The sequence below is a fragment of the Oncorhynchus kisutch genome, linkage group LG4 (genome assembly GCF_002021735.2).
Source record: "Oncorhynchus kisutch isolate 150728-3 linkage group LG4, Okis_V2, whole genome shotgun sequence".
NCBI classification, from domain to species: Eukaryota; Metazoa; Chordata; class Actinopteri; order Salmoniformes; family Salmonidae; genus Oncorhynchus; species Oncorhynchus kisutch.
In genome coordinates, this window is record NC_034177.2 from 74,557,543 (window position 1) to 74,573,549 (window position 16,007).

Consider the following 16,007-nt stretch of genomic DNA (forward strand, 5'->3'; position numbering starts at 1 on the left):
CTACATTAATACATTCCCACTCATTACCTCAAGACCTCCTGCCCCACCTCCAACTCCACCACCCCCATCCCCCACACCCAGGGGAGGGTAAAACTGATCCACAGGGCCACCCTCCTGTCCTGCCCGTTGTCCCTCCCCCCTCTATTCTTACTCACACTCACCTACAATCTTCTTCTCCTCTTTCTGTTGTCACATGTTGGATGTTGTATAGCTAGATCTTTCACATCCCCCAACCCAACCTTCTCTCTCTCTCTCTCTCTCTCTCTCTCTCTCTCTCTCTCTCTCTCTCTCTCTCTCTCTCTCTCTCTCTCTCTCTCTCTCTCTCTCTCTCTCTCTGTCTCTCTCTCTCTCTCTCTCTCTCTCTCTCTCTCTCTCTCTCTCTCTCTCTCTCTCTCTCTCTCTCTCTCTCTCTCTCTCCTCTGCCAGCTCAGGAGCAGATGGGTGGCTGGTGATGATACGTTGTTAAAAATAAAGATTTATGTTAACCCATTGTCAGCTAGCAACCTCTCTCTCTTTCTCAATTCAATTAAAGTGCTTTATTGGCATGGAAAACACATGTTAACATTGCCAAATATCTCTATCTCAAACACTGGCCAGGTAACACAACACAGTCACTGCACTGTGTTGCTACATCCAGTCACTCTACAAACAGTCACCATGCTGTTTGTCCCGTACAACTGAGCCCCCAACCCTAAAAATATTCCATTTAATACATGATCGTCATAAAGACGGTGCCTGCATTATGCATGACTTGTAAGCAGACATAAATAATGAATGAAAGTGGCAATTGTGCAGTTTCTTTCATGCAATTATTTAAATGAAATTTTCTCTCTTGGTTTTTGTCGCTCTCAGCGGACAGAGTTAGTCCAGTGACTGTTTGTTGATAAATTATTAAGGGCAATATAAGAGAGGGAAAGCTGTGAGATCAAAAGAAATATCCAGGCCAGCTCTGATGGCGCAGACCCCACCAAAGAAAGAAAGAGAAAATGAGAGATGGAAAGAGGCTCTGCGTTTTGTGGGTGTCTAACCTGGTATACCTGTCATAGGCTAGCAGGCAAGCTGAGTTACCTTATAGATACAACGGCGACAGAGGTGGATTCTGGAACAGGACTACTTTCCTGACATTACTTTCAGATATGCTGATCCATTTCCCCCCCACTAAACAGCAGCACTGAAATAAATGTAATATACACGCAGTCAGCTGTAAATGGGCTATAACCCCCAAAGGTCAATCAGAATCTAGCCTTCAAAGCATCAGCTATATCGTGCTCTGCCAGATTTTCAACTTTTAAAACTTCAGAGGGATTCTAAAGTGGGCCAGGGAGGGAGAAATAGGGGGAGAGCTGATAGCTTTGAAAGAGTCCAGCAGCGGTGAGGGGTCCTTCCTAAAAAGGTGACAGATTTTGATACTGCGCCGATCATTAATATTCTCATTAATACATTTGCAGGAGGTATTGCTTTAAGCCCCCATATTGCATAGGGCTCTGAGGTTAGTATAATGACAGACAATACCCCCTCTGGGTGAACTGGCGCCATTCAGAGCTCTTCAATAGCCTTGCTGAAGTAGCTAAAGAATGGGTCAGAAAAGCCCTGGTGAGGGAAAAAAAGAGGGGAGTAGCACACAATGCAAACGATATTGATTAAAGACCAGAGCAGAGAGTACCTACATGAGGCTCTCTATTGTGTGTCTTTGTGTGGCGATGAGAGGGAAGGCTGGGTGGGGTTGGAGAGCCACTGATATCAATGTGCTTCTTGCTCCTCTGAGAGCTGTACTTGTCCTCTACGTGGTTCCGTACCTCCTCACACCACACCACTCCAACCTAGTTCCCGGCTTTAGACATTGCTTGCCCCACTTCTATACTGTGTTGTGCTACTGTCACTGGCTGGTGTGGGTGGACACAGTGGTATTTCATTGACATGTCTTCTGTCTGTTAAGCCATTATTCTTGTGTTCATAGTCAATTAGAGGAACTCTTGGCACCAAATCAAAGGCCAGAACAAGATGTGATCTCAAGCTCCCAGTTCATAATCAAGACAGATCTTATCAGATCCTCCAGCGAATGGTTAATGTGGGCAAGTTTTGTATCATCACCCTCTCCCCATCCTCTGCCATTGTTCCTGACAACCCCCCCCCCCCTGCACACTCCCTTCACCACCACCCCCACTCTGCGACCTTACCATCCGTCCCCTCACTCTCACCCACTCACTCACTCAGTCACTCTCAGTCTGAACAGACACCCACACACACACATGAACACTACACACGTGTGTCTACCTCTGTTCGATTCTTGCTGCTCACTTACCAGTGAGCTCGGGACAGGACTGGAGAATAGGAGAGAAAAAGAGGAGAAGAGAGGAGAGGAGAAGAGAGGAGAAGAGAGAGAAGAGAGAGAAGCTTTACTCACGGACTGGCTGACATTCACATAGCCATCACAGATCTTGTAGGACACAGAGCAAGGCTCCACGTGTGACTGAGTGGGACCTGCAGATACCCAATACTGTGCCTTGGGACCTGAACACACACATTGGGAGTTGTGCCGTGGTAGCCAGACACCTATTAAAGCAGAGAGGCAAACCCCAAGGAAGGGAAGGGGGCGTCCAACAACAATCTGAGTGTTGACTCGAGCTCCTCCTCCCGTCCGTCTCTCATCCTCCTCTTGTCCATCTCTCCTTTCATCCTTCGTATTCTGCTCTGGAGTGCACTGTGAGGTAAGGACACGCATGTTGTCGTTGTCAAGTGCCTGTGTGTGCATCATCTTGAAATGTTCACATCGATAAACAAGCCTGGATGTTATTCAAACTTGTTTTCTACATCAGAGCCTTTTTTTCTCTCAGTCTCAGGAGGTTGGAGAAAGCTATGTGGGGGTTTGGAGTACTTTGCATTTGTTGTCGGTGGGACAAATAGATGACGCAGATAGTGAAGCTTTTATGTTGTTCTTCTTGTTTTTATTTACATCATTTTCTACATAGCTTTCCTCTAAACCATTGTATGTTTGACTATGACTGCTTGCTTGTTAATCATTTGTCTGGCTCCCTGTCCGTCAGACTGCCTCGTTCTCTGTGTCTTTCTGTCAGCCTGTATCTCAGTCTGTTCCTCTAGTTCCCAATAAGAGTTGCTAAGTGTGAATGTGTAGTGGGAAGTGATAGCAGACGGAAAGAGGACCTATGCAATGAAGATCCAGCAAGGGTATGTGTGTGTGTGTGTGTGTGTGCACATATGTGTGTGTGTGAGAGAGAGAAAGAGAGAGAGAGAGAGAGAGAGAGAGAGAGAGAGAGAGAGAAGGAGAGAGAGAAAGAAGGGTGGTGGATGTGAGGGAGAGAGAGAAGGCTAACACACTCAGACACTAGCAATGGGGTAGAAAAACAGCCGTAAAATCTTATCAAGGTCCAGCTCCCCCTACCATCCACCTCCCACCCCCTCGCCATATCATGCACCCCCTCATGCCATTTAATCTGTCCCTCCAACCCACTCACAGGAGGCAGATGGGACCCCTGAGTCTAGGACAGAAGGCATCTGACACCGTGTCCATACTGATAACTTACAGTAGGACTGAGCACTCTGAAACTGACTCCAGGCCTGTGTGCACCAAGACACCGCGAAGGCTGATTAGAGATAGCAAAAATAAAGAAATTAGATAGGAGTTGACTTACTGTAAGAGAGACAGAAATGAGAGATGGAGGAAGAAAGAGAGACATGATAATAAACTCAATGCCCCAATCCTGTGGCAGGAGAATGTCTGTGAGGACCGTGTGTGTATTTATAGAGAGCTTTGGTTAAGTTCACTATTTTCTCTCTCTCTCTCTCTCTCTCTCTCTCAGAGAAAAAGGTGCTGTATAGAACCTAAAAGGCTTTCCTCATAGGAGAACCCTTTGAACAACCCTTTATCGTTCCAGGAAATACCCTTTTGGTTCCAAGTAGAATCGTTTTGGGTTCTAACTCTTTCCACAGAACATTCTATTTGGACCCCAAAAGGGTTCTACCTGGAACCAAAAGGGGATTTATCTGGAACCAAAAAGGGTTGTCCTTTTGGCTGTAATTTGCTGAGGAGACGTATGCATATTTTATCAGCAGGCACATTTAGAGAAAAAACAAGTCTGAATGAGAGAGAAAGACACAGAGAGACAGAGAGAGAGAAGGGGTGTGTGAGAGAGAAGAGAACAGAGAGACAGAGGGGGTGGGGGGGCAGAGGTCTGGTTTATAGTATGCATGTGGCACCAGTTATGAGCCAATTAGACATGGAGCTGTAGTCAACACCACGTAGCTTAATTTGTGTCTTCTTCCATCACACTTTCTCTTATTTTCCTGTCACAGTCTCTCTCCATTTCTCAGTCTCTATTACTCTGGACCCCATGTCCTTCCCCTCCTCTCAGTCTCTATTACTCTAGACCCCATGTCCTTCCCCTCCTCTCAGTCTCTATTACTCTGGACCCATGTCCTTCCCCTCCTCTCAGTCTCTATTACTCTGGATCCCATGTCCTTCCCTTCCCCTCCTCTCATTCTCTATTACTCTAGACCCCATGTCCTTCCCGTTCTCTCATTCCCTATTACTCTGGACCCATGTCGTTCCCCTACTCTCATTCCCTATTACTCTGGACAAATGTCCTTCCCCTCCTCTCATTCCCTATTACTCTGGACCCATGTCCTTCCCCTCCTCTCATTCCCTATTACTCTGGACCCATGTCCTTCCCCTCCTCTCATTCCCTATTACTCTGGACCCCATGTCCTTCCGCTACTCTCATTCTCTATTGCTCTGGATCCCATGTCCTTACACTCCTGTCATTTCTCTCATTAGTCTCTCTCTCTCCCCCTCCCTCTCTCATTTATCTTCCTCCCCATCTCCCTCTCTCCCTGTAAAGCTTTATGGGTTGCTCACTCCTCTACTGAGATAATGAGATCCTCCGTACCTTGTAATGATGCAGCTGTTGTTGGTGTGGAACTTGGAGGTCCCAGGGCCTGATCAAGACTCAGATTCATCTGCCTACTGCCTATGTACGATTGTCATCTGATCTGTAGGGCACAGCCTTGACGCTGACAAACACACGCCAACAAGAGGACGTTTTTGAAGACTGTGACTTTGAACGAATGCATTTTCTCTCTGGAGACAAGAGCCAAGACCTGTAATCATATCTACAAATCATCACAACAGCGAGAACAGGAAAGAAAAAAAACATCCCAATCTGAAAACGGTTTCAAAGTTCTTGCAGCTTTGTCTGCTGTTGTCAAAATAATCTGTATTCCAATTGGATTATACTAAAGCACCTCCAGGTGTTGTTTACGTCAATCCAAAGTAAATTGGCTGCTTTTCTCCAATAACAAGGGATGTAAAAGACCATGAAAAAATACCCTATATTTAGAGAACAAACCCATTTGAACTACCTTACTATAAATAGAGATATACAGTAAATTCAAAGGAATCCACCTCACACTTTGAAAGTCGTACAATGAGGGATTTTACACCAAGTGTCAAGCTGCGCCATACAGATCCAGAGTATTATAGCAAGACAGTTTGCTTTCCTGCATGAATAATTCCGTGTGAACAGTGGAAATGTTACCTCACATTAATGAATCGTCTGCTGCTAGACCTCTTTAGTACTTGATGAATGGTAGGAGCATGTGATGGAACTGATGGATGCTTTTTACCTTTCCCCTGTTCTTTCAGTTCCTGGGGGACAGCATAGTGGTGTCTGAGAGTGAATGATGGCAGCGATGGCCTGGCATCTCTGCCTGGCCGTGTCTCTCCTCTGTGGCACCCCCTGGCCCCAAGGACACTCAGCTCTGGCTCCTGAGAACGAGGTGCCACTCCGCCCCACCGCCTGGCTGCCTGATGGAAAGGTCACCACCATGCATCTGCCCAAAGGACGCACCCGGAGGTACAGCACAGAGACCCCATCAGGGGAGGTGGATAGTATTGCACACTAAATGTTTATGTTCCATGTCCTGGACATAGATTGAAATACTTAAGAGAGGCCTCTGTTTAATATCCTGTCTTTGTCCAACTTTATACTGTCACTACAAAGGGCTATAATTACAAGGTACCTACATGGTGATTTCCTGTGTAATTCTTCATGGGTTTGAGCAACAACAATGATGGCCTTAATCTTAATAGCCATTCCTTTAGTTGTTGGAAAGGCAGTGGTTCAGTGCTGTGGCCCCATGGACAGGAAGAGCAGCCCACTTGGCCCAGGCTCTGCTGATCAGTGCCAGTTGTAGAGCTCTAACACTGGGAGCTGTAAATTGGAATCTGGGCATCCGTGTGAGCTGCAGTCTGTCCATTGATGCATTTGTACATGATGAAACAAAATGTTTAGAAAATGAGAAAAAAAATCTGCTAATGATGATTCTAATGAATCAATCAATTAATCCAAGTGTTACCCTTCACAACTTTAGCATGGCACAGCTGTTGAGAAACAGCAGCACAGTAGCAGTTGATCCAGAACATACATGTAAAAGAAGGACAATACTTTTCAAAGGGCAGAGTAAATATTCTGGTGGCTGTGATAACATAGAGGTAAATTACGTTACGTCTCGATATTGAATGACTCACCTTGATGAGTGATGTTGGTGACAGTACAAAGACGACCAAATAATGATGTCAGAATCAGCCGGTGATAATGATGTAATGGTCAGTTGGTGAGTTTGAATCTAATTCTATTGTGACGATGAACAATAAGCTTGTAGAAGGAGACTATAATGTCTAAGCACAGAGATGTGGTGGGTCTAATGTGGAGATGTGAGCAAAGAGATCTCTATCTGTACAGCGCAGGTCCATGGAAGTTCATCATGGATTGTTAGTTGACCTCTCCTTGTTAACTTTATGGGTTTATCAGTGTATGGAGAAAAAAGCTGATAGACATTTTGTACATTTTTTAAATGCCTTGGTGGCTACATGTTACAGTACCTTTCTAAGTGTGGGACAAAAAAGGCATGAAAACGTTTGAAGTGGAATCTCTTTTTGTGTGGTACCTAACTTCGTGCAGGCTGTACTTCACACTGAAGAAGAAGGTTGCGATGATGTCTGTGACCGTCAGTCCCTGTGACCTCCCCATCGAGTGGACCCTTGAAGCCCGAACTCTGAAGGACAAACCGCCTAAGAGTCTGCACTGTGAGTGTGAAACACTGATAGACAATAAAAGCAATTACACACAACACCCTCTCACATGTAATTTATATTCATATCAATTCGGTTTCATTACACCACAATCCAATTCAAACTGGAGACATTTCTTTTTGACATAGTGGCCATTAAAAGACTAACCCTGGTCATAAATGTCTACAAGATATGAGAGACTTAATCAATCAATTGGTCTTGTTCTCTCTTTCCACATCTTTGTTTTCCTCTCTCTCGCTCTCTTACTCACACACACAGTACTGAGCCCAGGACAGGATACTGAATAAAACCGGTTTAGTATATCACTGGACAATCTTTCCAAGCATTTTACCTTTTGCTTTCTTTAATTTCAAAGCAAGAAGGACAGTAATATATCTAAATGTCACATTTTTTTTCCTGAATGTAAGAGAGATTAGACTGAAGTATTGCCAGTACTTGAGAATAAGAGAGTTAAAACATTTGCCATTTCAAATAAGACATATACTGAGTGCGAAATAGATAGGTTTGTACAGAACGGCATGCAAGTTCTACCCTGTACAGTATAAACTGAAATTCAGCTTAAATTAGACCTTTAGCATTCCATTGAAAATGTATCATATTCACGCCCAAGATCAGACTCTGCAGTTTTTATTTGTGATGCTATGGGCTAAGTGAAACCCGAAATAGAGCATATCTGGTGAAAACCTCTTCAAGAGTTGCAAAGATATAACTTGAGTGACAAAATAAAGAAGATATAAATCTAAGCTACATAACTACATTAATTTAAATGTTATAATAATCTATGGTTGTGCATCAAAAAAAAAAATAGTACATCGATTAAACACAAAAGTTGCCTATTTAGGCCAGCAATGAACATCCTCCATGACCCTCATCAGCCTGCTTAGTTAAAATCAGTGGCTATTCTAGATGGACAGACAGCTTTATGAAGTTAACAGCGACACATACACTGAGTGTACAAAACATTAGTCTCTTTCTGAGGGCAAAGGAGGGTGTAACTCAATACTATGAAGCCGTTCCTAATGTTTTGTACACTCAGTGTAAATCATTCAGTGTGGCTTCCCAACCTATGCTAAATTATTCAGTTTGATTGTGTAACATTTGGTACCCTTTCATTTCAGTAAATAAAAGTAACTGCCCCTAAACCCCAGGAATCCCTTTGAAAACAGTATGTGTGGCATTGATGTCAGAAACATTTATTCTAGTGTCGAAATTGACTAAAAAGTGTACATTGGATACATTTGGTAATAAAGTCAGTATCGTCTAAAACGGAGTGAAACCTCCGTACTTCACAACGAGTAAATGACGGTTGGGTTTGGATTACGATGTCAAACATATCATGCCCGCTTTTTCCAAGCTCCACGTGCACATCGCCCCTCCGCCCACGTCGCTTCCCTTCCTTGAATGTGGCTTCATTATTTCATCGCCCTCAACGCGTTCAAAGAATCACGGCGTGAAAAGCCCAATACGGATTGCACAGCCAACAACTATGGTTTGCATGCCCTGCGGCTGGACCCTATCACGCGGAATAGGTGGTTGGAGTTTATTGCGGTCTCCAGTGGTGGTGAGTATACCGGTAGCTAGACCATAGACTGCTGGTGATGTATATTTTGATCATCATTATCACTGTGATCGCTAGCATAGCTGACTTTAGCTAACTAGTTAGGTACCAAGCTAACGTTAGCCTACCTCAGTACAATTCGGATTTGGTTTGGAAACATGATAACATTTCAAAAGAAGGCAAATAATTAGTAGCAACACCTTTTGTCATGATTCTGATGTCACCAGATAGCCAGCCAACTAAGATTGAGGAAACCACCATATTTTAGCTAGCTAACGTTAGCATTGCTAGCTATCTTTGACGAACTTTTCTAGTAACAGTAATGACAACATTGGCATCTCTCTAAAGTAAATTTGATGACATCATAATATGGCAAAGTTGTTTCCAAATAATTATTTGCGTACTTTAACAATGTCGTCATATTTCTATGCAGCTCTAAATTAGTGTAATTTAGACGAAACTGTCACATTAGCCCCAGAGACGAGATGCAACCCATGTAGGGCACAAATAGATACTGAATGCAGCTAGTTATGGTGGTACTAGCTAACTCATGTCTGACAACAGTGTAGTGACTAGCAGCAAAAAACTCAAACCAACCCAGGGCCATAGCAAAATATGTCATATAGTTGGTTGCATGGTGTAACGGCGTCACTGCCCTGAATCTGATCCAATCTGGAGCCAGTCAGTTTTACATCTGTAAAACAGAATTACGATCCAAATGAAATGACGTTATTTTTCGAGCTCTGTTTATAATTGAGGGATGATGATGATAATCCTTGACCCTGTTTTTCTGTTAGATAAAGTGCACAGTTGGGTGCCAGACTGATCCCCTGGTCATGAATGGACCTACCAAAAGGAGCAAAGGTGGGTATCATAACATGTCCAGCAATGTGATTGCAATGGTTTAGAGACCTCCAAAAATAATTTAGTTCACCTGTTATTTTCTCAGCTTCTAAGGTAAGACCTCAGAATAAAAGTTGTCATGCGACACCATTACTCTTGTGACACCTGTTGCCATTCTCCCTCAACGATGAAAAGGACACGCCATCATGAGGCCTCTGATAGTGGCCCGCGTTACTGCACAGATGACACACTCGGCTTCATCAACAACGACAGGGAATCTGTGTTATGTGAAAAGTTGTATTAAAAAATACATGGCTGGATAAACTACTAGGCTAATTCCCCAGCCAAGCAAATACAATTAGTAGATACATTTTGGTTAAGTGCATTAGCAAAAAGCTTGGTCCTTTCTTTAGAACAAAATGCAATTTACTACTTGGCTGTCTATTATATCACCCTGTCACAGGCCCTCCCTGTCAACACAGCCTCATAAGATTGCCTGCTACAGTTGTTAGAGAGCTGTCCAGTTTACAGCTAAACATCCAGCATAGAGAAGACCAACAAGGGGGCCCTCATCAGCATCATGCAGACATGCCCTGGTATAACAGTATAACTTTAGACCGCCCACTCGCCCATACCCAGGTGTGTGCAGAGGGTCCCTGGTTCTCATCAACATGAAGCATCGTTACCCATCGCTCCACAAAAGCCGCGGCCCTTGCAGAGCAAGGGGAACCACTACTTCAAGGTCTCAGAGCAAGTGACGTCACCGATTGAAACGCTATTTAGCGCGCACCACCGCTAACTAGCTAGCCGTTTCACATCCGTTACACTGGCTGTGAGCATTCCTATGAATGGAACAGTCAATCACATGTTGGCAAGTATCTGGTTAGCAACCTTCACCTATCGGTGGCAACTGCTTTCACAGGGTCATATTCTGTACAAATACAGAAGGTAACCTATTTCATGATACATTTGATAACCCAATTGTGAAACATTTATGTAAACTGATATTATTTGTTGCTTATTTTCTAATTCTTAGATGCATGTAGTGTCCAGGGTATAACCTAGCCTGGTGGATCCAGCCTGATTGCTGTGTACATCATTCTACTTCACTTCACATTTTAGGATATCTGAAGTGAAATAGAAAGGTGAACGCAGTGATCAGGTTGGTTCCACCAGGCTAGTCATACCCACCATTGATATTGTAATCGTGTGTGACCAACCAGTATCTTTGATAAGGGGCCAGGAGCTGATCGATGCTGCTATGCCTATCAATGGGACGACCAGACTCACGTAGGTTTAGTCTGACCTGTTCAAACTTCTACATAAAACCTGTTTGTGTAACCCAGATGTTACCTATGTGTTCACAGAAACATGTATGGAGCCAGCACATGTAGACTTGCAATATTATGTGATGAAGTCCAGACTGACAGACAGGCTTGATACTGATGTTTTTGAATGGAGACCTGGCACTCAGCATTAAAATCTAACTAGACACAACTTATTTGTATTGTCTTTTTTGTCTGTTTTTGAATGTTTTCAGTCAATGGGGAGAAAGAAACCTTGTGTATTCTGCACTGTGATCAGGGAACTCCTGTTATATACAGTATAACACACAGAAAGGTATGACCATACTTGACATGTTTGCCAAGGTAGCCCCATTACCACCAGACAAAATACCAATAGGCACAGTATCTGTATCACCTGGGAATGACAATGAAAGGTGTACATTGTTATGTTAGCTGAACACTGCTTTTATGGCAGTGGGATTAACTTTTTCAGCGGGGACACCCACTGCCGACCCTATATCTAATGACAACCTTAAAAATATGTAAAATTAGATTTTCACAACAAATAAAATTGATCTGTTGTATACATTTACTCAATTGTATTTTTCAAATGATCTTCCTCGGTAAGGTTTGTATATTGTCCCATGCAATAAATAAAACATTCAGAGTACAGATTATTATGTGAAGGGTTGTTTATTCTACATGGGCCTGTTACTACTTTTGAAAATGATCCAAACTCTTAGTTTAGAATATCTACATAAATTCAGCAATTGCATTCTTGCCATGTCACTCTGTAGGATACTGACCTATTCAAAACTTCCTCCGGCATCTGACCATCTGCCTGTAGTTATTGAACTCAACCTGCAGGAGGTTTGTTGTGATTGAGTTTGGGGGAAACGGCTGCGGGCAAGGTTCCGTCAGATGGGTGTCTTGGTGGTGGAAAGGATACACCCACATCAAACGACACCTCCAAGCCAACTCATGTTTGGCTTCAATCATGGCCGTCAATCCCATTTATTTATAAAGCCCTTCTTACATCAGCAGTTGTCTCAAAGTGCTTATACAGAAACTCAGCCTAAAAACACAAAGAGCAAGCAATGCAGATGTAGAAGGACAGTGGTTAAGAAAACCTCCCAAGAAAGGCAGGAATTTACAAAGAAACTTAGAGAGGAACCAGGCTCTGAGGGATGGACAGTCCTCTTCTGGCTGTGCCGGGTGGAGATAAGAGTACATGGCTATTAATGCCAGATCGTTCTTCAAAATGTTCATAGTGGTGATGATCAGCAGGGTCAAATAATAATCCCAGTGGTTATAGAGGGTGCAACAGGTCAGCACCCCAGGAGGAAATGTCAGTTGGCTTTTCATAGCTGAGCATTCAGAGGTCGAGACAGCAGGTGCGGTAGATTTGGGGGGGGGCAGTGCGTCCGGTGAGAGAGATGGGAGAATTAGAGGGAGCATACCTAAGATCACACAAGACACCAGATAAGACAGGATAATTACACCAGATAGGACAGACTGACCCTTGCCCCCCAGCACATAGACTACTGTAGCATTGATACTGGAGACTGGGGGGGGGGGGGGGGGTCGGGGGAAACTGTGGCCCCTTCAGACAGGGCCAACCAGGCAGGATACAACCCCAACCACTTTGCCAAAGCACAGCCCACACCAAAGTGATATCACTAACTTAGTACCCTGAGAAAAGGCGGAATAAAGCCCACAAAGTTCTTCCCCACCGCACGAGCAAAAGGGGACGCAAAACCGGATAGAATGATCACATCAGTGACTCAATGCCGCCAGCATTTCTTGAGGCGCAAGCCAAAAAACTAGGCCAACTCAGCAGGTGCAGTTCCCCTTTATGTCAGGAGAAACTATAAATGCTTATGGTGAAAAGGGGTTCATATGAATAAGGTAAACTCTTTTTAGCACTTCATTGATTATAGTTGAGTACTGTATGAATTAAAAGTAATCAAGATGCATATTGAACTGTAAGACTATCTTCAATGACGTTCTGTCTAGTTAGTGTAAGTCTGTGTGTGGCACTGTGTGCATGTATGAGGCAGAATATTCATGACCTATGGCTTAACAGTGTTTTCTACACAGGGAGTACCAAGAAGAGTATGCCAGAGGTGTGGTGGAGAGGACCTGGAACTAAAGCCAAGATACACACCTACACTGGCAATGCCATGAACACCTACACAGGTCCTTCGTACGCCCCAGCATCTATCTACATCGTCAGGCTGCGGTCCAGGGACCAGGACACCAGGGCTACTGTGTACCTCCATGAGGGCTCTGGGACCTCCTGGGCCTTCCCACAGCTTCCCTCTGACTCCCGTGTCCACACCCTGGGTGTAGGAATGACCAGTGTCACCCTCAGCTGGGCCCCCAGTGCCCCCCTCAAAAGGCTGCACACCCATCGCAGCTATGACTACTGTGTCCTCGTCAATCGCAAACACAACTACCGCAACCTTTGTGCCGCCCAGGAGGGCATCAGGAAGGAGCGGGAGAAAGACAAGAAAAGGGAGAAGGACAAACAGAGGAAAGTAACTGTGTGGCCGATTCTCAAAGACTGGTGGTGGCAGCAGTGGGATGCTGACACTGAGCTCCAGTCACCCGCTGCGCTCCGTGATGACTATGGTCATCTTCAATGTGTTTGTAAGGGAACAGAGAGCGTGTGCACGGTCTCTGAGCTCGTCCCTGACACGCAATACTACTTTGACGTTTTTTTGATTGACAGGCTAAATGGAACCAGTGCCGCATATACTGGAACATTCGCTCAAACACACGAGGAGGCCCGACCAGCTATCACACCACTTAGGGAAGGGGAGCTCCGGTGGGTGACCTTCCGGGATGGAGGCTCAACCTCTGGGGAGTTCTTTAGCTTCCGCCCCCGGGGCTGGCAACAGAGTGGCCTGCTCACTCTACAGAGCTGCGAAAGCAGTGAGAAGATCAACATCACTGTTTCCAGCAAGGGCAAAGAGCTCAGCTCCCAGGCTGTGGGAGAAAACCTGGCTCAGATCTGGCTCCAGGGCAGCCCTTCCTACCTTATCCACTTGGAGAAAGAGGGAACGGCAGCTCCCAGACAAGCTGCTCCAGGAGTGCTGAAGGCCTCTGTTAAGATGCAGGCGTCCTCCACTTACCATCGTCAAGGGATACCTTCGCTCCCCTCCACTCTGCAGATAAAGTCATTCAACAGGCTCAGGAGCTGTGAATCTGTCACCCTGGCCTGGATGGGCACAGAGGAGAGGAGCCTTTACTGTGTGTACCGCCAGAGGCTGGGTAAGGGGGGTGGTAAGAAGGGAGGCACGGCACCCTGCCTGGGGCCTGAGTCACGGTTGGACACTGAGAGGGTCCTGTGTAAATACTTCCAGGAGCTCAATCCTCGACGGGCTGTCACGACAGCCGTGATCGGAGGCCTGGAGCCTGGGGTGGCCTACATATTTGATGTCTATCTAATGAGACGCTGGGGGATCCCCATAAAGTACAGCAGCAAGACAGTAAGAACCAGGAAGGAGTGCTGAGCTGCTGCCCACTCCTAGTCTCAGTCTGCAGCAGCATTGGACTTAACAAAGAGGTGATTTACAAAGACTTACCATGAAAAAGTCATTCTACTACGAGGGAGACTGTTAAGAAATGTGGTACACCCTGTGAAGTGGTCACATTTGAACACTGGTACTCATGGATTGGGTAGGAGTAGCAGAGGGGCGACTGCACACCAGCAAAATTCATTCCATTTCAGTAACCTGTGCTTTTTGTCTTTTTGTTTATAGTTGTTGATGATGTGCCAGTTGTCTAGGTACTAATTGTGTGACTGAGTACAAAGGAGGATATACGTTTTTGATTAATACACATTTTTAGTGAAGACTGTGCCAAAAAATATGCAACAGAAGCAGATAGAGATTTGATTATACTTTGCAATGGGGAGAGAGAACTTCTGGCAAGAACCTACAGTATATATTTAGTGCTGCATTGTTTTGTTTCAATATTCTACAGGCTTAAAACACAGATAGGGTAATCTATTGATGCTTAGCGCAAAGTTAATGTGTATCTTGTGTTCTGCTTTCGCATGAAGTAGATATAATTTGTTAGCGACTAGCTTCATTGTCGTTGATGTATTATTGTGCTATACTTCAAATACACCAATAAACACACATTAGGTATCTGTATCCTGGAATCAACATTCATCACTATCCTCTTTTGGTTGACTTGTCTCTTTGCTTAGTTAGTTGAGAAAACAAATTGAGAGAACACACCCCTACCCTATACTAACTTGCATTTATTTATCTCTAGGCTGCTTAGATGATTACTACAAAACTAAAGAGTAAGACTAAAGATCATAAATCTCAAATCTAAAGAACATGATTTAAAATACTTTCGATGACAATATTATTGATATAGAGGCAATAATGATTGAGAGATCACTGCACTTCCTGATTTGACCTCATTAAGAAATGCTAGCAGCCATGACTGAATTCAAACTTGAGTTGGTTTTTGGGTGTGGTTTGATGTGGGTGTCTCTTGTTGTGTTTGAAGGTGGGAACAGGTAGCCAAATTATATTGGCAATTAGCTTCAGCTGGCTGGTGTGAAATAGTAGCAAAGTTGTCCCTACCCTATTGAAGTTGAAATCTAAAATGGTAAGGAATGGTTAAGATTTAGGGTAGGTATGTCCCAAGGATCCCGGATAACACTGACCAATATCAAACAAAATTGACCATGGGCTTTACAATGGCATTGCCTGCAGCTACTCCGAATTGATGATTACTTGGGAGCAGCCAGCTGTGGGCAGGATTAAATTAACCCAAACCAAGGAAAACTGTTAGGATATCCTTCATTCAGTTACATTTTTTTCTTGCTATCAATCTGTTTTGGACAAGACTGACTTTATGACCAACATTTACCTATTTACACTTTGTAGTCAATTTTGACACTAGAATAAATGTTTCTGACTCATATCGATTCCACATAGGCCATTTTCAGAACGAGAAGTTTTGTAGGCGAAGTCACAGTTTTTTTTTTTTCATAAAAAAAAAAGTACTACTTTTTCTCCCAAATTTCGTGGTATCCAATTGGCAGTTACAGTCTCGTCTCATCGCTGCAACCCCGTACGGACTCCGGTAAGCCGTGCGTCCTCCGAAACAGAACCCAACCAAGCCGCACTGCTTCTTGATACAATGCCCGTTTAACCCGGAAACCAGCCGCACCAATGGCGTTTCA

The 16,007-nt window shown here is 44.3% G+C and overlaps 1 protein-coding gene across 3 annotated transcripts; it reads left to right on the forward strand.

The window, feature by feature from the left end:
* Positions 1–2,207: 2,207 nt before the first annotated feature.
* On the forward strand, positions 2,208–14,958 carry LOC109889983 (protein NDNF-like). Of its 3 annotated transcripts, XM_031823620.1 has the most exons (4): positions 2,208–2,708; positions 5,660–5,870; positions 6,978–7,102; positions 12,896–14,958. In XM_031823620.1, the coding sequence occupies exons 2-4, from the start codon at positions 5,695–5,697 to the stop codon at positions 14,311–14,313; spliced, it is 1,719 nt and encodes a 572-aa protein (XP_031679480.1). In that variant the 5' UTR covers positions 2,208–2,708; positions 5,660–5,694; the 3' UTR covers positions 14,314–14,958. The 3 variants fall into 3 exon arrangements, 2 of the variants coding, with proteins under 2 accessions (XP_031679480.1, XP_020337483.2); XM_020481894.2 differs by lacking the exons at positions 2,208–2,708; positions 5,660–5,870; positions 6,978–7,102 and adding exons at positions 7,119–8,669; positions 9,464–9,530; XR_002255357.2 differs by lacking the exons at positions 2,208–2,708; positions 5,660–5,870; positions 6,978–7,102; positions 12,896–14,958 and adding exons at positions 8,528–8,669; positions 9,464–9,530; positions 9,616–11,006.
* The last annotated feature ends 1,049 nt before the right edge of the window (positions 14,959–16,007 follow it).